At 42.1% G+C, this 22,139-nt stretch overlaps 1 protein-coding gene across 10 annotated transcripts in view; it reads left to right on the forward strand.

Moving 5' to 3' along the window:
- Positions 1 to 18,151, forward strand: part of TEX14 (testis expressed 14, intercellular bridge forming factor) — a 114,236-nt gene extending 96,085 nt beyond the window's left edge. For 4 of the 10 annotated variants that reach the window (XM_025851044.2, XM_073879513.1, XM_073879512.1 and 1 more), the window contains 11 exons: positions 1,731 to 1,793; positions 2,298 to 2,425; positions 3,035 to 3,240; positions 4,403 to 4,502; positions 5,892 to 5,966; positions 8,828 to 8,905; positions 9,645 to 9,744; positions 13,923 to 14,015; positions 15,903 to 16,012; positions 17,266 to 17,317; positions 17,784 to 18,151. In XM_025851044.2, the coding sequence (XP_025706829.1) occupies positions 1,731 to 1,793; positions 2,298 to 2,425; positions 3,035 to 3,240; positions 4,403 to 4,502; positions 5,892 to 5,966; positions 8,828 to 8,905; positions 9,645 to 9,744; positions 13,923 to 14,015; positions 15,903 to 16,012; positions 17,266 to 17,317; positions 17,784 to 17,820 (1,042 nt within the window). In that variant the 3' untranslated portion in view covers positions 17,821 to 18,151. Of the gene's footprint in view, positions 1 to 1,730; positions 1,794 to 2,297; positions 2,426 to 3,034; positions 3,241 to 4,402; positions 4,503 to 5,891; positions 5,967 to 8,827; positions 8,906 to 9,644; positions 9,786 to 13,922; positions 14,016 to 15,902; positions 16,013 to 17,265; positions 17,318 to 17,783 lie in introns of those variants that run through there. The other 6 variants (XM_073879515.1, XM_073879516.1, XM_073879514.1 and 3 more) reach the window with 6 other exon arrangements.
- Positions 18,152 to 22,139: the final 3,988 nt, after the last annotated feature.

A 22,139-nucleotide genomic window follows, 5' to 3' on the forward strand; every position in this document is an offset into this window, starting at 1 on the left:
CTGTCTCTCTCTGTGTCAAATAAATAAATAAAATCTTTAAAAATAAAAATAGAAGGGCAGCATGAGGGATCCCTGTGGTGGTGGAAATGTTCTCTGTATCTTGACTGTATCAGTGTTGGTATCTTGATTGTGATATTGTGCTATAGATTTGCAAGATGTTATCATTCAGGGAAACATGGGTAAAGTGTTTCTTTAAACTTCATGTAAATATGCAGTGACTTCAAATTGAAAAGTCTAATTAAAAAAACTAATAATAGATGTAAAGTGCCTGATACAATAACATTCAATTACTTTCCCTATCTCTAGGCCTCAACTTTTTTATCTATAATAATTATACCTAGTATTTCCTAAGCAGCTACCATATACCAGATACTTGGTTTTCTCAAATATAATTTATGTAACAGCCTTCTGAGGTGTATACTGTTATCTCCATTTTGCAAATAAGGAAAGCAAAATTCATTTTTTTCTAAGGCTGCAGTTAGTAAGTGGATGTATCAGTCAGGATAGGCTAGATTATGCTTATATAACAAACAACCCCCAGATTTTAGTGGCTTAAAACAGCAAAAATTTATTTTTTGCTCATGCTCCATGTCCATCGTGGATTGGCTAGGGGTGTTCTGTGCTATATTACCTTCTACCCAAAAGCCAGGCTGAGGAAGACTCCATCCTTGTATTTCCTTGATTGCTGAGGCAAGAAAAAGGGAACGTGAATTGTGCACTGTCCTTAAGGTTTCTGCTCAAAAGTGATTCACATCATTTTCACTTATATTTCACTGGTTAAAACAAGTCATGTGGCCATTTATATAAATTAGGAGGGCCAAGAAGTGCTGTCCTACTGTATGCTTGGAAGAGAAACAAATACTCTAGTGAACAGAATTAATAAAGTCACAACTCAGTCCAAAATCTGTGCTTTTTCCTTTGTACCATTGATTTCATAGGATTGTTGCAAAGATTAAAAATATGAAAACAGGGGCACCTGGGTGGCTCAGTCATTGAGTGTCTGCCTTCGGCTCACGTCGTGGTCCCAGAGTCCTGGGATCAAGCCCCACATTGGGCTCCCTGCTCTGTGGGAGGCTTTCTTCTCCCTCTCTCACTCCCCCTGCTTGTGTTCCCTCTCTTGCTATGTCTTTCTCTGTCAAGTAAGTAAATAAAATCTTTAAAAAAATATATGAAAACATATGGAAGAATTTAGTGTGGGATCTGGCTTGTAGTTTGTATTCAACAGATATTGAAATGGAATTCTAGATAGTGGTTAACGTAGAAACAGGTTAAGTTTGTGTTCATATTCTTTTCTGGTCATTTTTTTGGCATAAGTCTCTCTTGGCCTCACCTGATGACACATGCAGGAAGCTGTCTCACAGTTGGTAATGTTGGTAATGTCCTACGGCTGTGCCCTTTGCCCCAGCCTCCATTCCCAGCAGATTTCCTGTGCTCTCTTGATTTCCTGAGGAACTCGCTCACTGTCATATAGCATCATTGGCTGATTTCAGATGGGCTGATGCTTAGAGTGTATTTATTCAATCTCTGGAGAGGAAACTGAGGCCCAGAGAAAGGCCCAGACATGCCTGAGAACATATAGCTAGTCAGTAGCAGACCCAGGACCGAAACCTACTTTCCATTTCTGAGCTTAGTGCTACTTCTCACAGGGCTGATAAACTGATCCCTTGTACCAGGTTAGTGCACTGGGCTGACAGGGGATTCATATATTTTTCTCACTTTCTCTCTTATAGTACTGAAGGTGAACAAGAGGAGACATTAAAGGAATCACCAGAGGAGCTGAAGGAGAAAGCCATGTAGGGCCACCAAAGGGTTGCCTAAGGAAGCTGTGTAAAGTCTTGGTTTTAGGGGAATAGTATTTCATTATTTGTAAGAGAACACTTTCTTCCCAGTTTTATGTTTACGTTTAATGTGAGCATGTTTATTTTTTCACCGAAAACCTGTTATGATGATGTGATCTAAATTAATAGCATCTTATAATCAATGAAGTACAGTGATAATGATGATGATATTAGTAAGTTTACATTTGAGGTAGATGAAATCTGTTTTCCATAAATATACTTTTGTCTGTGGAAATAGTTTATTTTTAGCTGCTGAGATATGTTTAAAGTTAGTATCTCTTTTTAGGATATTCTCTAATACTCTCTTTCAGATACATACGATAGTCTAAGATAGTCTAATTCTGGTCTACTGCCAAATAAAGATTGTTGTCAGGAGCATCCTTAAAAAGTACCCCTTGGTAATATATTGTTTGATTTTTCTAAACATCTCCTGATTACTTTGTGCTTTTAATTTCTTAGATCACTGACAGACATTCAAGAGCTGTCTAGTATCTCCTACGAACAAGATGGTTCTTTTAAGGAAGTCTCATGCAAAACCCCCAGAATAAACCACGCACCTACAAGTGTCAGCACTCCGCTCAGCCCAGGTAATCACAGCAGGGAGAAGTGTTTAAGGAGAAGAACAGTTTCTGCCCCACTGGCTTTGGGAAGCCAGCCGTGAGAACAGACCGGCAGGTGTTTCCTCATAGTGCAGAGGTGTCTCTCTAGCGCCAGAGCTGATGGGGATAACCCCATGGGGGGCCAGGTAGGGGTTGTTGGTGGTGGTTATTAAGCAGCTATAGGGAGTTTTTTGACTTTGGTGGTAGAGACACGTAAATGCAAACTGTACTTTTTACTCTAACACTACCGAATTTAGTGCAAATACATTGGCTTCTCTAGAGTTTGTAACTCAAAACCTATCTTCCTTAAACATACATAGTTTTGAGTCCTCCAACCTCAACAGCCAGCATCAAATAGCCTCTCTCTGGTGTCCTTAGTTCCATTATATTTGTGGTTCCAATAATCTCCCTTTATTTTGATGGCCAAGTTTAGAGACTTTTTTTTTTTTAATACTTTGAGGAGCTATGTGTCATAATCAGCGATTATTTTAGTTATTAACAATTTGGAGAATCCCTGGTATAGATAGAGAGTTTTGTATTTTTGTTTTTAAATAATGTAAAGGATTTGGAGACTAATTGCTTTCTTTTCTACAACAGGGTCAAGTTCTTCAGCTGCCAGTCAGTATAAAGACTGCCTTGAAAGTATCACATTTCAGATTAAAACAGGGTCTACCTCGTACTGGAACAGTCAGGAATCTATTCAAACTTCGTCTGAAAGATTTTCAACCGTTCGAGAGAAAGCAAAGAGCCTGGATTCCTTTCTGACTTCCTCTGAAACTGTCCCTTCAAGATTGACCGATCTTGTAAGTATACTGACTCTGCTTTCCATATTCATGGAATCAGCCCAAGGGCCTTAGGGATCCAAAGTACTAAGATTTCTCCAAATCCATTTTACAAAGAAAGCAAGAAATAAGCTGGATCTTCTCTAGGCCTTCTTGGGGTGTCTCTCTGAGTCTGTGTTATAGGATAGATCTTGGATTTTTGTGCCTTCCCCCCAACCAGAGATAATGTCTAGCAGTTTCTTTAAAGAGCCAAACTGCAACAGCTTAGAATGCTACTACCTTCACCTGCAGGGTACTTTCTGTCTACACATATCCTGCTCACTTGAGGAGGCTTGAGTTCTCCTTCCTCTTTGTTGCCTCCTCTGCTTGGTTCCCCGAGAGTTTTGATTGATCTCCACCTTCTCTGAACTCCTGAACTAATAGTCTGTAATAAAAACACATATTTCTGTACTACCTTCTCCACTCCTCCTCCTTCTGCCCCTGCTGTCCTTTTTTTTCTCTTCTCTCTCCCTCGTATTTCATATGTATAGTATCTTCAAGAAAAATACAAATTCCTTACTTGGCACTGCTCATTAAAAATCTGTTGACCATCCTATAGGCAGATTGATGACTGCTTTGGCCTTCAATTAAAAATCAGCTGCCGGGCACCTGGGTGGCTCAGTTGGTTAAGCGACTGCCTTCGGCTCAGGTCATGATCCTGGAGTCCTGGGATCGAGTCCCACATCGGGCTCCCTGCTCAGCAGGGAGTCTGCTTCTCCCTCTGACCCTCTTCCCTCTCATGTGCTTTCTCTCTCTCTCATTCTCTCTCTCAAATAAATAAATAAAATCTTAAAAAAAATTTCAACCATCTGTTAATTGGGCATGTTCTAAGTGCCAGGGAGCCTGCCAGGCCCTCTTCTAGGCATCCAAATATAAATAAGATAGACCTAGTCCCTGTCCCGGAGGAGTTCCCCATCTAGTGAGAAAGGCAGGTGGGATCCGACACAGAGGTGGGTACTGGGCACTGCAGAGGCAAAGAGGAGTGAGAAGGGTTTGCTGAGGAGGAGTGAGTTTGACTCAGTCAGCAAAACAAAAGGCTTCTTCCGTCAGTGAAACACAGGCTTACTCTTGGAAATGGTTGAACTGCATGGGTCTTTTGAGCTCAATATATGTGTCAGTTACCATGTTTATGTCTTACTTACAGAAAAGATTGTCTGCATTTACTGGGGCCGGTTCCTCCAGCATTGCTAAGTCACCTGACACATCGTCATCCCATGCCCCCCGGAGAAGGAGCCTGCCAAAAGGTATCCTGTGTTTTTAATATTGAAATAGAACCAAAATACAAAACAATAGTAAGCCAGTTTAAGGGAGCCTTCTTCTCATCTTTGATGCTACATTAGATTCCAACAGACATGCTATTTTCGGGCACCTGGGTGGTCATTAAACGTCTACCTTTGGCTCAGGTCATGATCCCAGGGTCCTGGGATCGAGTCCCGCACCGGGCCCCCTGCTCGGCAGGGAGCCTGCTTCTCCCTCTCCCACTCCCCCTGCTTGTGTTCCTGCTCTCGCTGTCTCTCTCTCTCTGTCAAATAAATGAATAAAATCTTTAAAAAAAAACAAAAGAAATGCTATTTTCCCTCTGATTATAAAAGTAAAGTATACTTATTAAACAGAATTAAAAAGAGCTTTTAAAAAAAAACTACCACTTAATTCTACCACCATTTTTTAACTTCTTGTACTATTTTGGCATGTGTCTTTTTTTTTTTTAAAGTAAACTCTCTGCCCAACGTGGGGCTCAAACTCACGTCCCCCGAGATGAAGGGTTGCATGCTGTACTGACTGAGCCAGCCAGGCACAGCTCTCTTTCATATTTCTAGAAATATGCAAAAATATATATATTTTTAGCATAGTTGAGATCATAATTGTGTGTCAGCTCTGGCCTTTTTTTTTCCTCTGATTCTTTATTTTCAGGATTTCCCCTCAGTCAATGGAAGTTATTTGTAAATATGTGTAAATGGCTTCATAATAGTCCATTCTACATATGTTGCTTAACCATGCCCTAATGTTGAAGATTTATATTGTTTTCTAATTTTTGCTCTTTGTACAAAAATCTTTGTCTGTACCTCTGATTCCTTTCTTAGGATAGATTCTTAGGAGATGATTTTCAAACCAAAAGGTATGAGAATGTTAAAAGCTCTTGAGGTTTATTGCCTTTGGTATATTAATTTCAATGTTGAGGGGTTTTGGATAGTGTTATAACTGAGCAGTTAAGGAAAGGCCCAAAGAATGGTTGCTTCTGTATCCCCTGGCCTGATAATCTATAGAGAAAGACCTCCCACTTTATATGTTTTATTCATTTTGAGTGGTCCAGAGCGTCAGTATCCCTCCAGGAGCCCACAGCTGCTTGGTAAGAATTTGTACCTCACCTACCCTAATGTCCTTGGGGAGGAAAGGACACAGATCAGTCAGTACTGGGTAAGGGGCAAAGTAGGAAAGGGTTTGGAGTAAAAGGGGGAGTAAACCCGTTCACATGTTAAGAGGTGTCAACTAGGACTGCTGATGTGAAATGCTGTCTCCCTGCCTTAGTTTGTTTTACTGTCGAGAAGTCCTAGGTCAAGTCCATGTGGAAGCCGTGAAAATCCAGTTCAGGGCCAGGAAGGTGTTAAGTCATTTCCCCCTTTATCTTTTTTAAGCACTAGTAGAAGCCATTTCACAGCGTCACATTGATGAGCTACCACCACCATCTCAGGAGCTGCTTGACGAAATTGGTAAGGGATGTTTAATACCGAATGTGCTCCGTGACCACAGTGTGGTTCTTTGTCTAAAGTGTAAGCACTAGGGGCGCCTGGGTGGCTCAGATGGTTAAGCGTCTGCCTTCGGCTCAGGTCATGATCCCAGGGTCCTGGGATGGAGTCCCGCATCGGGCTCCCTGCTCAGCAGGGAGCCTGCTTCTCCCTCTGCTTCTCTCTCTCTCTCTCTGTCTCTCATGAATAAATAAAAATAAAATCTTTAAAAAAAAAATAAAGTGTAAGCACTAGTACAAAAGACCCTCAGAAGGTCTGATCGAATGTACACAATTTAGGAAGGAGCAGTTTTCCAATAAAATGGGCCTCGCACTACTATTGAAACCTGGCCAGGATAATTAGCCTGTGTGTGTTGTCATTTTGTTACTTAAAGGGCCTATGGTAATGATTCTAAGAGAAGTTAACATTTGAGTGGTTTATTATGATGAAATTCTTTTACTAAAGAGATTTTTTTACTTCCTTTTTGAACGAAACTAGCCATAACTTGGGGACCTGATGTCTGGCTACTGAGGCCAAGACATCCTGTACTTTCAGTTTTGCCATTAGCAGGAGGTATTAAAGGTATTGGCAGCATGGATGAATCACTTTCCCAGGGGCAGAGATGTCAGTGGCATAAGACCTAATGAGACCAGAATTTTCCATTTCAGGCAGAGACCCAGTTATACCAGCTCAATTTAATTGTAGCTGGATGGGCTGGCCCTGCCCAGCTGAGCCAATGCCGAATAAATGGCATCATTGGGACAGGTGGTTTCCTTACCCAGGAAAGACCCGACTGTTCTCTTCTTGACAGCCTGGCTGACCAGCCCCTTACCCTGAGAGGACACATCTTGTCAGACCTCTGATGGCCCAGTTCTTCGTATGGGGCCTCTAGAGAATTTCCTGAGATGCACCAGCTGGTTTTCAGGGTCTCTGAGGTTTTGTGTTTCATCAGAAAGAGGGAGGTAAATGAGGACCTATGTGGTCTGACTCAATGGACAGCTATCGCAACCCTAAGCCCCTGACTGTGGGTCTGAAGAACTAGGGTGGAACCAGTCAGAGCTGCCAGAACCTTCCCTAGTTTCTTTTTCCGTACTCACAGGCCCTTCTTACCTCGTCACACCTCTCCCACAATGCCACAGGGTCATAGGGGTGTTAGGTTAAGCTCTTAGGGTTCCCACCCCCACACTGGCTTTCCTTCTCTAGAAATCCCCAGGGAGTCTTTGCAAATCCTCCTCTCTAGTTCCTCTTCATAGTATAGCAATTGAACTGCTGCTTAGAAGAGTAAAGGTCACCTACACACATCCAGCTCAGGTAAATTCTCAGTGTCATTTGTTCCTTGGTCATGACTTAAGGTAGTATTTGTAGGTTTCTTTGTAGTTTGATCTTAGAGATACTTTCCCTCTGGATCCCGCTGTCTTCTCTTTCAGTCACCATATGGACTCCCCCATTTCAGCAGCTGTCAGCAGGCTTCCTCCTGGGCTCCAGCCTCATGGCACAGCTGTACCCCAGTACGCTCTGAGGAAACCCTTCCTCATTTTACTTACGGGAATTATCTGGACCAGGTTTCTAGGTGATGTCTGCACTTTGACATGGGTCAGTAATTTCCCAGAAAGACAAAAGCGAGAGGGCACTTGGGTGGTTTCTCCTAATGGTGGGCACTCCCACGCAATTATTGTATATTATCATTTTCTTGTTCCACCTCAGGAGAGCTTTGGGGAGTGACCTGGTGCTGACACCTGTTCTTTTGGAGGACCCACATCCAAAGCTCTAGGCTTCTGACAAAGGCCTAAAGGGGGGGATCCTCTAGAACCCTAGGATATAGGTGATCCTTTAAGATCAACAAGAGACTACTTTTAACAAGGATAAAAATGGATTTTTTATTTCAAATTACTTGAAATGATCAAATGGGGCCCCTTGATGCCCAGGAGCTGCCAGGAAGCTTCCTGACCTACAGGAAGAGAGAGCCCTGTGCCTGCACACAACAGGGCTGCGTCAGGGAACCCAAGGTCCCTCTGTGTGCTGCCTCCCAGCTATCTCCCTGCTCTGCGGGGAGCACTTGAAGCATACTGTGCGGCTAACAAATGCACAGCAGGATGCAGGGTTTAGCAGATCCTTGTCTTGGTCTTGTGGTCAATTCTTTAGGAACTGGAAATTATAGATATTCTTTGCCCTAGGTCTTTTGATAAACTAGGTAAAAAATATGAAACATAGGCCACAGGGATGGGGAAAATTGGAGGTTGCTTTGATGTTGTTCCACACTTTTTGAGAGACGATAAAATAGAGATTAAGAGCATAGATCTTAGAGCTGGACCATCTAGGTTCAAATCCCAGCTCTGCATCTTCCTCTCTGTGATTCCAGGCAAGGTCCCCAACCTCTCCTTACCTTCATTTCCTCATCTGCTAAACAGGAATGGAAATCACATGATCAGTCTTGTAGGGTTGTTGTGAAGACTGCAAACATTAATCTTGAATGAATGTGTGTAAGTTAAAAACACTACCTGCCACATAGAGCTCTGCAAATGTGACCTATTATCGTTACCGTTTTTGTTTTTATTTTTAGTGTTGGAGGGGATCGAATGCCCTAGACCAGTGGTTCTCAAACTTTATCAGCTGTCAGAGTCACCTGGAGGGCTTGTAAAATATGATTGCTTGGCCCCACCCCCAGAGTTCCTGACTCAGTATGTCTGAGATGAGACCTAAGAATTTGCATATCTAAGTCAGAGTATACTGAGTATAACTGAGGCTGCTGATCCGAGGGCCACCCTTTGAGAACCACTGCCCTAGAGAATGGTGTGACATGTAAAGGGAGAAATAACTTGCCTTCTGCTTTTGTATAATTGTGACAGAGCACTTAAAGCAGGAGCAGGCCTCATCCACGGTGTTGGGGGAGAACACAGCAAGTCATCTGGGCATCACTGCAAATGGTAAGCCAACTACCCAGATCATTTTCATCAGGTCCTTGCTGTAACACTGTCCTTGGCAGCACATTGGTATATTTGGGGGACTGCGGACCTTGAAGTCAGGCACAATTCCACCTCAGTTGCCACTTTTGTACTGCAAACTAATGTCTCTGAGCCTCAGTCATCCTCATCTGTAAAATGGGGATAATTCCTACCTCCTGATGTATGCAATATCTCTAAGCACAGTGCCCGCTACATTGTAAGATACTGCACAAACCTTCCCTTCATAGGACTGCTGGCAGGATGAAATGAGATAGCATTACGAAATGCCTGGCATACATTAAAGGGTACTACCCTTCCCCACCCAAATTCCTTCCTTGAGGCTTCAACCTAGAAACATCTAACAAGTGAGAACAGAGTAGTCCCCCAAAGTAAATCTGGGCAATTTGTTTCCAGGGTCTCCTGCCTCCTCTTTTATGCGCCCTTTTTTTCCTCTGTTTCCTCTGTCTCTCTTGAGTCTTGGCACAGGTAAGGTTTCTTGTCGCTTTACCTGGCACCAGAGAGCTCCCAAGACCCCAGAAGCAGCTGCTGTGGTTGCAGGCACCCTGCAGACTGCCACCTGGTCCCTGGCTCTCCTGGGAAGAAGTCGTGCAGTGCATGCTTCAGGGACCACTGATTTTAATTTTTTGCACTCCATTTTAGGCAGCCTTTCTCAATTGTTTTTTGATGTTCTAATAAAGTTAAGTCTTTCAACTGTTTTTAGATCAAAGGCATTTAGAAGAACAAGCAACTAACTGTGAAAAAGAAGATAGCAGTATGCTTTGGACCAAAGAAACTCAGGATCTAGAAGAGGACACGGAGAGGTAACAGAAAAAGCTGGACTTCTGAAAGGATTTACTATATGGTATTAGTTTGTATTCATTTTTCTTCTGATATTTGACAAATAAGATGGGAAGAAAAGGTCTTTCTTCATACTATCCTAATAGCCCCTATTCCTAAAAGTTTTTTGGTTTTTATTGTAATTGTGATAAGATAAACATAACATAAAATTTTCAAGGGTACAGTTCAGTAATGTTAAGTATATTCACATTGTTGTGCAACCAGTCTCTTAAACTTACTCATCTTACAAAACTGAAACTCTTTTTTTTATTATGGTAATCACCATACATTACATCATTAGTTTTTGATGTAGTGTTCCATGATTCATTATTTGCGTATAACACCCAGTGCTCCACGCAGAACGTGCCCTCTTTAATACCCATCACCAGGCTAACCCACCCCCCACCCCCCTCCCCTCTAGAACCCTCAGTTTGTTTCTCAGAGTCCATCGTCTCTCATGGTTCATCTCCCCCTCCAATTTCCCCCCTTCATTCTTCCCCTCCTGCTCTCTTCTTCTTCTTTCAAAACTGAAACTCTTATACTCAAAAACCAACTGCCCATTTGCCCTTTCTCAGTTCCTAGCAACTGCCATTCTACTTTCTGTTTCTATGAATTTTTTTTAAAAGATTTTATTTATTTATTGAGAGAGAGAGAGAGAATGGTAGAGAGCATGAGAGAGAGGAAGGTCAGAGGGAGAAGCAGACCCCCTGCTGAGCAGGGAGCCCGATGCGGGCCTCGATCCCGGGACTCCAGGATCATGACCTGAGCCGAAGGCAGTCGCTTAACCAACTGAGCCACCCAGGCGCCCCTGTTTCTATGAATTTGACTCCTCTTGATACCTCATATAAGTAAAGTCATACAGTATTTGTCATTTTGTAACTGGTTTATTTCACTTAGCATAATATCCTCAAGGTTCATCCATGCAACGTAGTCAGAATTTCCTTTTTTTTTTTTTTTTTTAAGATTTTGTTTATTTGAGAGAAAGAGAGCACAAGCAGTGATAGCGGCAGAGGGAGAGGGAGAACAGGCTCTCTGCTGAGCAGAGAGCCCAGTGTGGGGCTTGATCCTGTGAGTCAGGATCATGACCTGAGCTGAAGGCAGACGCTTAACCAACTGAGCCATCCAGGCGCCCCAGAATTTCCTTCTTTTTTAAGGCTGAATTCCTCTGTGTGTGTGTTTGTGTGTCTATGTGTTACATTTTGTTTATCCATTCATTTACTGGTTAGACACTGGGTTACTTCCATCCTTTGCCTACTGTGAATAATGCTCCTATGAACACGGGTGTACAAATATCTCTTCTAAACATCCTGCTTTCAATTATTTTGGATATGTACCCTGAAGTGGTATTGCTGGATCACATGGTAAATCTATTTTTAATTTTTTGAGGAAATACCATACTGTTTTCCACAGCAGCTGCACCATTTTACATTCCTACCAACACTGCACAAGGGCTCCAATTTCTTCACATCCTTGCCAATACTTGTTATTTTCTGGATTTTTTGATAGTAGCCACTCTAAGGGAATGAGTATGAGGTGATATTGTGGTTTTGATTTGCATTTCCCCAGTGATGAGGGATGTTGAATACCTTTTCATATGGTCCATGGCCATTTGTATATTTTCTCTGGAGAAAAAAATATTCGAGTTCTTTGCCCATTTTTTAATAGGATTTTTTTCTTGTCAGGTTGTTTTTTTGTTTTTGTTTTTACTTCATTTTGTGAGGCAAACATAGGTTTTAGCTTGTTAAAAAAAATGTTTCAATTAAAGGCCTTAGAAGAGAATTTTTTTATTTTTTTATTTTTTTTAAATCTTTTTTTTTTTAAAGATTTTATTTATTTATTTGAGAGAGAGAGAATGAGAGATAGAGAGCACGAGAGGGAAGAGGGTCAGAGGGAGAAGCAGACTCCCCGCCGAGCAGGGAGCCTGATGTGGGACTCGATCCCGGGACTCCAGGATCATGACCTGGGCCGAAAGCAGTTGCTTAACCAACTGAGCCACCCAGGCTCCCAGAAGAGAATTTTTTTAGATATTTGTAGCCAAATAAGAGAAAATGGGGGCAGTCACCCAGACAGTTGAGTCTAAAAACACAAGGTTGCGGGGCGCCTGGGTGGCTCAGTCGTTAGGCATCTGCCTTCGGCTCAGGTCATGGTCCCAGGGTCCTGCAATCGAGCCCCGCATCGGGCTCCCTGCTCCGCAGGAAGCCTGCTTCTCCCTCTCCCACTCCCCCTGCTTGTGTTCCTGTTCTCCTGTCTCTCTCTCTGTCAAATAAATAAATAAAATATTTATAAATAAATAAATAAATAAAAACACAAGGTTGCCTCAAGAAACCCCGTTCCATTCCTGATTCAGAGCTCTCCTTTGACCTGTGCTGTAAGGTAAACCACTTCAGCTCACCTCTTGTGCCTTCTGACTTCTTTGCCTTGCCCTAACTGTCATTCGGGGCCAGGACTGGCATGAGGTGAGTGAGACATACTCCTTGGGCACAAAATTGAAGAAGACACCAAAAAACGCAGGTGTCAAGATAAATTATTTTAATGTGGTATTTTTAAAAATGAAAATTGATGCCAAAAAATCCACGATGAGCAAAATGTCTAAATTTTGAAGAAAAAGAGGATCTGAATCTATCCTTGTACCATTCGTGTTATTCTAATCCTGTGATCCTTAGGGTAGCCTGCAGAATTCTTTCAACTGCAAATGATAGAGAACCCCACCATTGTGCTTAGATGAGTTTGTCTCACACAAGAGGCAGTCCCACTGGTTGGCAGGGCATGCCTGGGATAGCAGCTTGGTGATGTGACCAGGGACTTAGGCTCTTTGGATATTCCTGCTTTGCCACCTTAGCATGTTGACCTTTATTTTCAGACTTGTCACCTCCTGGTTGCAAGGTGGCTGCTATCCACTACCAGGCAGAGATAAAAGGGTGGGGCAAAGGAATATTCTGACTCTGCCCCTTTTTATCTGGAAAGCACTTTCCCAGAAGCCCTCCCCAGTAGGAGATATAAGGCCCTACTTATATCTCACTGGCCAAATGTGATGCATGACCACCCTCAGTTGCAAGGGAGACTATAAATTGAGTTTTTAGTTTTTTAGCTGCTATAGAAGAAGAAGGCAAGGGAGAAGAGTGCTATGAATAACTTTTAGGTAGTGAATCGTTTCTGTCACACTCTTCAAGGGCTAAATTATTCTATATGAGGAAGGAAAAGAAAGACCTGGAAGGAAAGGTCTGGGAAGTGGAGGAGGAGACTGGAGCCCTGGGACCAGCAAGGGGAAGGTCCTGGGGAGACAGAAAAGACAAAGAGGCAAAGGGGGAAGAAGATAAATACTTTTTTAAAGTTTTAGATATCTTTTTTTCTAGGGATGCCTGGGTGGCTCAGTCAATTAAACATCTGCCTTCGGCTCAGGTCATGATCCCAGGGTCCTGGGATCAAGTCCCACTGAGCTCCTTACTGAGCAGGGAGCCTGCTTCTTCTTCTGTCTGCTGCTCCCCCTGCTTGTGTGCACTCACTCTGTCTCTCTGACAAATAAATAAAATCTTTAAAAAATAGTAAATAGTTAAAAAAAGAAATCTTTTTTCTGTAATGTATAAATCCAGCCCTTCCATCTCCGCAAAACACCTTCAGTAAAAATGTACATCATTATTCAAGCAAAAGAAGATTAGCTCAAAAAGCCAAGTTAAATTTGGTTGTATAAAGTGCTTTGCTCATGATCAAAAGTTAGCTACTATAACTGTTTTCCAAAAGGGCTGGCTGTGCTGGACACAGATAGATGCCCACAGTGGGACTTTTCAGGCCTTCCAAAAACACTCTCTGCATCCTTTAGCCTCAGAGGCAGTTCTTCATCCAAAAAAGTAGTAATGAGTGTACAGTTCTAGCCTCAGGTAGAAATTGACTTAATGACATAGAATTGAGACTGAGTCTAACATTGGACTTTGGGAAGTAACTATGGGTGCTGAGGCTTTTGGTCAAGGGGCTAAAGAAGGGTTTTGGTCTGCATTTAAATCGGATCTCAGTGACCTCTGCTGCTGTAGGTAGTCTCACTGAGCTCTCATTTTCTCATGTGTACGGTGAAAGCACGGGTTTGAAGGGCCTTCCCCACTCTAAAACACTGTGCCCCCTTGTCATGGGACAAGAATTGTCTCAATTCTCTTCACTTACCCTTGGACAGAGCTCACTCTACTCTCGATGAAGACCTAGAAAGATGGCTGCAGCCCCCTGAGGACAGCACGGAGCTACAAGATCTCCCTGAAGGTTCTACAAGGTTATTGTTCTCCCATCAGGGGATCATTTTCTTCTTTTTCAGGAAGGAGGTCTAGATTTTAGTTTGTTTTTGTTTTTTTTTTAAATACTTTGACTCCTTGAAGAATGAGTGTCTGGTGATGTCATTACATTGCTGCTGTTAAGCCAGCCTTGACTCCTGTCTGCCCCTCTTCCTCCAACCACCCACAGCGCTCAAGATACTGATTACCAGATTGATATCAGTATACAGAGAGGCCTCCAAGATTGCATACCTTGGCCCTGTCACCTCCAACATTTTCATCAGCCATTTGAATTAAATCAGAAAAGGCATGCTTATCAAATTTTTAGATAACAAATCTAAGAATGAATGCTAATGTGATAGGTGGTAGACTGTGGATTCAAAATAGTCTTGACAGGTGGAAATCTTAGATTCCTCTAAAAGATGAAAGTGAGCATTGAGATGTGTAGAATGTGAGGGATCTGACCTAATGAAGAATTTTTGACTGGAAGCTCCTCCTCACTGCAGTTTCATTGAAGGGAGGAAGTGTGTCTTATTTTTATATGCTCAGCATTTAGCATGCATTTTGAGACATGGTAAGAATTCAAGAAATTTTTCTTGAAGAGGGCATAAATAGTGACTCCATGAGATCTCAGTTTGATGCAATTGCTAAAAAGGTCAGTGCAGCATTAATGCTGAACAGACAGAGATGTGTTGTCCAGGGCAATGTCTCACACTAGAGAGGGGACTCCTGGGACACAGTGTGGGGCGTCTTCCTGGGTGCCATAGTTTAAAAGCGATGTTGACAAACAGAAGAGGGTGGCCCTAGAACAGTCAGACGTCTGGAAACCATGTCCTGTGAGAACAGCTGAAGGATCTGGGGAGGCTCAGCCTGAGAAGCACGGGTGGGGTTGAGGATTTGATAGCTGCCCTCAAATACCTGAGATACTGTGAAGTGAAGAGAGTCTGCTTACTCTCCTCTCCCCCAAAGGACAGAGCTAGTGACTAGAAACTGCAGAGTTAGGTATTTTTTATGCAGCAGACCACACTCTTTCTAAGAGCCATAGCCATCTGATAGAGAGAACAACTGCCTTTACGCTCCCTTGACCACCAGCTCCTCCCACTCAAGCACAGGCTAGACAACGCTGGGCCTGGTCATCTGGATGGAGGTGGGAAAGACCCTCAAGGCTTCCTCCCATTCTAGAGCCTATGATTCTATCAGTGATGAGAGGTTAGGAGGGGAAAAATCCTTTTTGCTCTAGCTGGCTTTATTTTCTCTCTCATTTTACATATTTTGTTTTGAATATTTAGCAAATGAAAACAGAAGAAAAATCCCTAAACAGTGTCAGATTGGTTGAGCCAGCATCTGTTGAGCACTGACAGTGAGCCAAGCGCTGTGCTGGAGAAGCAGAGGGATAGGATGTCTCTGCTTTTCAGGAGCTTACCGTTGAGTGGGGGAGATGCTTTCTGCTTACTAGTTTGGCAAACATGGCCTTAAATCATTAGATATTTCAATTAGAGATACTTCAGAGAGAGTTCCAGGAAATGAAGTAAGGTAATAAAATAAATGGTGGTTATAAAAAGGACATCAGTTAGAACATAAGTGAAATGCTTTGTGGGGGTTGGGTAGAGGGGGATAATATAGCCTCGAGGTTGAGAGCAGAGTCTGAGACAGACTGCTTGGGTCAGATCCCAGTTCCAGGACTTACCAGGCTGTAACTAAACTCTGTGCCTCATGGTAGTGGTGACTACCTCATAGAGTTGTAATAAGAATTAAATGAGTTAATGTACATTATAGCGCACGAGCTAATGCCTGGCCACTAGGGCCACCTATTATGATTCCTTTGGAGCAGTCCTGGTCTCCTGGCCATCGTGCTTATGGTTTGATGCTCAAAATCATTGTCATTGAAGGGAGGCAAATATCAAGGATCAAGAAGCTGGTGAAAAGAAAAGAAAAGGGGAAGAAAGGATCAAATCAGAGAGAAGGAAATCAGACAGTTTCTTACGAACTTCTGAAGAAGGTATGAATGAATGATTATTTATGATGTAGCCTGGAGTCCTTGCGGTGTGATAAGCATCCGAGTTATTTAGAAATACTTCCCAGATGCTATAAATAATCCTTCTGTGCTTTCCTCCTGTAGTTCAGCCCATGTTTTCTCTAAATTGTCAGTTGTATTATCTTCATCACAAAACAGTAAAAACACCCAGTTCTATTTCTACAGCAAAAGCCTTCGGCCAGTTTCATCAGCTTATCTTACACACTGTCTGGGAACATGTTTTGCTTCTAATTGTCTGGTGTCTTCAAAAGAGTTCTAAATTTAGCTCCTGCAGAATCTGATAAGAAATCATAAACTGGAATTTAAGTGGAGTCTACAAGTAATATGAAAGGATAAATTAATCTTATTTTAAAACCATTTCGACAGAGCTTTAGGCGTCATTCACAAATGACACCCCTCTATATTTAAAGTTCCTTCTACTTAGGAAGTTAGAAATACTAACTCTTTCAGAATATCTGGTATCCCTTGCATCCCTTCCCTGGTTCATTCTCACTCCTCCTCCTTTCTCTGCCCTGTTTTGTGCTTTGTGGACTCTATCTCCTGGGCTTCCTGGCCAGCAGGCTTCCCGCTGGTCAGTAGGAAGAGGGCAGAAGAGTAGCTGGGGTATTACTTCTCCTGCCTGCCTACTTCAACACCTAGTCTCTGTGTAGAAGTGGTGTCCCTCCAGAAGCACAGCTTCTGTGAGGCCGCCTGTCCTTCTCAAATCCAGCTATCACTGGGTCCCAGTAACTGTTCTGCCCCACCTCCCCTCCAGTCCCTCTAGACTTAGTAGTGATAATGGTTTCCCACTGCTGCTGGTCACTGGATGCCTTGCCAGCCCTTGTTTGCTCCCTTAACTCTGACTACCCCTGTGTAAGTAGTCACTTCGTTAAAGGGCTTGGGGGTGCATTTGATTTCCTCTGGGACCCTGACTGGCACAGGGTCCAGAGTGTATGAGCATTTAGCTAGTGTTGAATTCACTGAGAACATAATGCAGGGACTTTGTGAATTAGCATTATTAGTGTCCATTGATGTGACAGACAGCTGCAGAATGTTAGGAGGGGATGCCCATTAACCGTGTTTTTAGAAAGATTCTCTCTGTAGAAGAAAACAACCGTTGTTGGTAAGACAATTCACCCTAAACTAGAGAGAGAACACTAATGTGACTTCTGAATACTGGCACCCTTTGACCCAGACAGTAATTGGGTTGTGTTTTCTTCTTTCTATATTTCATCAAGAGGAACTAAAACCCTGTTTTTGGAAGCGACTGGGTTGGTCTGAACCATCCAGGTAATGAGTTGGCATATGCTTATAGGTCAAAGTTTACTGTCTGTAGACAACAGGAGCAGGCTTTAAACATTCACCAGCATCTAAATAAACATGAATGATAAAGTTACTAATAAATTTCTTTAAATGATAATGAATTCAGGGTTGCTCAGTTTTTTATCTGTTAGTGTTTATAGTTAATTAAAATATAAGGTGAAATTCATGCCAACTTTGGTGAAGTAGTCAGTAGATTCAGCACAAGAGCAGTTTTAGATGGAGGACAGAATGCTGCTTTCAGTTGCTTGGCAGTCATTGTGCATTCCCATGATATACTAGTTGATTATCTCCTTTGAATATAAAGATCAAAATCCCTTTCCCTTGAATTCAGTTGAATAGAAAGAAACTGCTCTTTGTGTCTTTCAAAAATATGTGCACCAACTCGAAACTCCTTTTTTTTGTTGTTGTTGTTCTTTAAAAAATACACATACAGGATAATCGTGCTGGATCCGAGTGACTTGTCAGACTGATGGGAATTGGATCATAGGTGGACTCCTGGCCTGGGTTGGAGCATCCTGCTCGAGAGCTCCCCCCTCTCCTCATCTGCTTCAGTCACCATCAGGGCAGTGATTCCGTTGCTCACACTTTGTTCAGTTGCCACCATAGACAGAACATTGGCCCCGTCTGTTTGCAGCACATTTAACAATTTGTTTCTGGTCCACATTTCTGAAAAGTGAAAGGTAGCTTTTATTGTAAAATTTTCTCATTGTTTCCAGAATGGCTTTTGGTTTTGTTGTTTAAGATTTTTGAACACTTTAACTCCTGTTATATAATAAAATATTTACTTCTAATACCAATTTAGGTTTTAGCCGTGTAAGAGCTATTTCTTTGTTTTACTTATGGGGAGAGGAACTGCCACCCAAAGAGGCTTCAATTTTTGTTATAAAGTTTGACCTATAAGCAGCTACTGCTACCATCTCTCACATAAACCGGCACCAGTCATCTGTATTTTAGAATAGAAATACTGCCCTCCTCTTGGCTAGGATTGCCATAGTCCATTCCAGCTAGAATTGACTTACATGATGAAAGTACAGGTAGGAATAAAAGCCCAAGACCAAGATATTTTGAACTCTTTAAAGTGAACAAACATAATTTCTGTATACTTCAGATTTTATACCTCACATCATTAGTGCCATAGAGGAATATGAAATTGTGGTGATTTTGCCTCTAATGACTACTGGCCAGATGCATACACATGTCTAGCCTGGTTTTTATTTTGTTTGTTTGTTTGTTTGTTTGTTTATTTATTTATTTTTAAGATTTTATTTATTTGACAGAGAGAGACACAGCGAGAGGGGGAACTCAAGCATGGGGAATGGGAGAGGGAGAAGCAGGCTTCCTGCAGAGCAGGGAGCCCGATATGGGGCTTGATCGCAGGACCCTGGGATCATGACCGGAGCCAAAGGCAGATGCTTAATGACTGAGCCACCCAGGTGCCCCTAGCCTGGTTTTTAGAGGATCAATATACCTTCATCTACCTCAAGTTTGGAGCCTTCACATATGAATAAAAACCTTTTCTTAGAAGCTGTGTGCTGTTATGCAGTAGTAGCCAGCTAACATTTTATTCTTAGCAAATAAATAGTAGATCTTTTATTTGTGAAAACTGAATTGTTCCTGTTAAGGATGGTTGTATTCATACAGTTCTTATTAGCACCACAGAATTTTACCCTGCACAAATAAAATAGGAAGGTACAAATATATTTGAACATTTTGAAGCAAGAGACAGTTGCTTGTCACTGAAACCAGAAGAAAATCAAAGCAAATTACTTTACAAATAATACTATGTATAAGAAACTTGGCGGATACAGAGACTTGTAATATATAGTCCTTCCTCTCATAAACCTTTAATTGGTGAAACAAAACCAACATACCTAAAAAATATAAGGACTAATAGTCTTTATATTGTTAACATGTCAATACTACCTAAAGCAATCTATAGATCCAATGCAATCTCTTATCAGAACCCCAATGACTTGGATGCCTGGGTGGCTCAGATGGTTAAGCGTCTGCCTTTGGCTCAGGTCATGATCCCAGGGTCCTGGGATCGAGTCCCACATCGGGCTCCCTGCTTCTTGGGAGCCTGCTTCTCCCTCTGCCATGAATAAATAAATAAAATCTTTAAAAAAAAAGAACTCCAATGACTTTTTTTTTTTAAATAAAGATTTTATTTGTCAGAGAGAGAGAGAGCACAAGCACGGGGAGCGGCAGGCAGAAGGAGAAGCAGGATCCCATCTGATGCAAGGAGCCCAAGGCAGGACTTGATTCCAGGACCCTGGGATAGTTCTAAGATTTTTTTTTCTGTCGGTACCTGCGGTTCTTGGTCATGCTGCTTTGAAGAATGAAGAGGTAGACCAGACAGAGTGGTGGGCAGCAAAGCAAGGTTTATTGAGCGTTAGCAAAGTGATAGTACAAAGCTCCCGAGGAGGGAGGGGACCTGCAGGGTTGCCCCCCCCAATGACTTTTTTTGCATAAATAGGAAAACCCTTCCTAAAATTCATATGAAATCTCAGTGGACCCCAAATAGCCAAAGCAATCTTGCAAAAGAACAACAAAATTGGAGGACTCACCCTTCCTGATTTCAAAACTTGCAAAGCTACAGTAAGCAAAACAATGTGGTACTAGTGTAAAGACAGACATACAGATCAATGGAATAGAAGAGAGAGCTGAGGGGCGCCTGGGTGGCTCAGTTGTTCAGCGTCTGCCTTCATGATCCCAGGGTCCTGGGATCGAGCCCCGCATCGGGCTCCCTGCTCGGTGGGAAGCCTGCTTCTCCCTCTTCCACTCCCCCTGCTTGTATTCCCTCTCTCGCTGTGTCTCTCTCTGTCAAATAAATAAATAAATCTTAAAAAAAGAGAGCTGAGAAATAAAACTTTGCACATACACTAGAACTCATACAGGAATTCAATAAAGTGGCAGGATATAAAATCAATGCACAGAAATCAGTTGCATTTCTATACACCAACAACAAGACAGAAGGAAAGAGAAATTAAGGAGTCAATCCCATTTACAACTGCACCCCAAACCATAAGATACCTAGGAATAAATCTAACCAAAGAGGCAAAGGATCTGTACTCAGTAAACTATAGAATACTCATGAAAAAAATTGAGGAAGACACAAAGAAAGGGAAAAATGTTCATGCTCATGGATTGGAAGAACAAACACTGTTAAAATGTCTGCTACCTAGAGCAATCTACACATTTAATGCAATCCTTATCAAAATACCATCAACTTTTTTCAAAGAAATGGAACAAATAATCCTAAAATTTGTATGGAACCAGAAAAGACCCCTAATAGCCAGAGGAATGTTGAAAAAGAAAACCAAAGCTGATGGCATCACAATTCCAGACTTCAAGCTCTATTACAAAGCTGTAATCATCAAGACATACAAAACAGATACATAGATCAACGGAACAGAATAGAGAGCCCAGAAATGGACCCTCAACTCTATGGTCAACTAATCTTCGACAAAGCAGGAAAGAATGTCCAATGGAAAAAAGACAGTCTCTTCAACAAATGGTGCTGGGAAAATTGGACAGCCACATGCAGAAGAATGCAACTGGACCATTTCCTTACACCACACAGAAAAATAGACTCAAAATGGAGGAAAGACCTAAATGTGAGGCAGGAATCCATCAAAATCCTTGAGAACACAAGCAGCAACCTCTTCCTAGACACATCGCCAAAGGCAAGGAAAGCAAGGGCAAAAATGAACTATTGGCACTTCATCAAGATAAGAAGCTTTTGCACAGCAAAGGAAACAGTCAACAACACCAAGACAACTGACAGGATGGGAGAAGGTATTTGCAAATGACATATCAGATAAAGGGCTAGTATCCAAAATCTATAAAGAACTTATCAAACTGAACACCCAAAGAACAAATAATCCAATCAAGAAATGGGCAGAAGTCATGAACAGACATTTCTGCAAAGAAGACATCCAAACGGCTAACAAACACATGAAAAAGTGTCCAACATCTCTCGGCATTAGGGAAATCCAAATCAAAACCTCAATGAGATACCACCTCACAGCAGTCAGAATGGCTAAAATTAACAAGTCAGGAAACGACAGTTGTTGGCGAAGATGCAGAGAAAGGGGAACCCTCCTATACTGTTGGTGGGAATGCAAGCTGGTGCAGCCACTCTGGAAAACAGTATGGAGGTTCCTCCAAAAGTTGAAAATAGAGCTACCCTATGACCCAGCAATTGCACTACTGGCTGTCACAAATGTAGTGATCCGAAGGGGCACATGCACCCCAATGTTTATAGCAGCAATGTCCACAATAGCCAAACTGTGGAAAGAGCCTAGATGTCCATCAACAGATGAATGGATAAAGAAGATGTGGCATACACACACACACACACACACACACACACACACACACACACACACACAATGGAATATTACGCAGCCATCAAAAAATGAAATCTTGCCATTTGCAATGTGAATGGAACTAGAGTATTATGCTAAGTGAAATAAGTCAATCAGAGAAAGATAAGTATCATATGATCTCACTGATAGGAGGATTTTGAGAAATAAGACAGAGGATCATAGGGGAAGGGAGGGAAAAATGAAAGATGAAACCAGAGAGGGAGAAAAACCATAAGAGACTCTTAATCTCAGGAAACAAACTGAGGGTTTCTGGAGGGGAAGGGGATGGGAGGGATGGAGCGGCTGGGTGATGGACATTGGGGAGGGTATGTGAGCACTGTGAATTGTGTAAGACTGATGAATCACAGACCTGTGTACCTCTGAAATAAATAATACATTATATGTTAATAAAAAAATTA

Source organism: Callorhinus ursinus, unplaced genomic scaffold, assembly GCF_003265705.2.
Source record: "Callorhinus ursinus isolate GAN/ISIS: 27379988/994484 unplaced genomic scaffold, GSC_fseal_2.0 scaffold34, whole genome shotgun sequence".
Taxonomy (NCBI): Eukaryota; Metazoa; Chordata; class Mammalia; order Carnivora; family Otariidae; genus Callorhinus; species Callorhinus ursinus.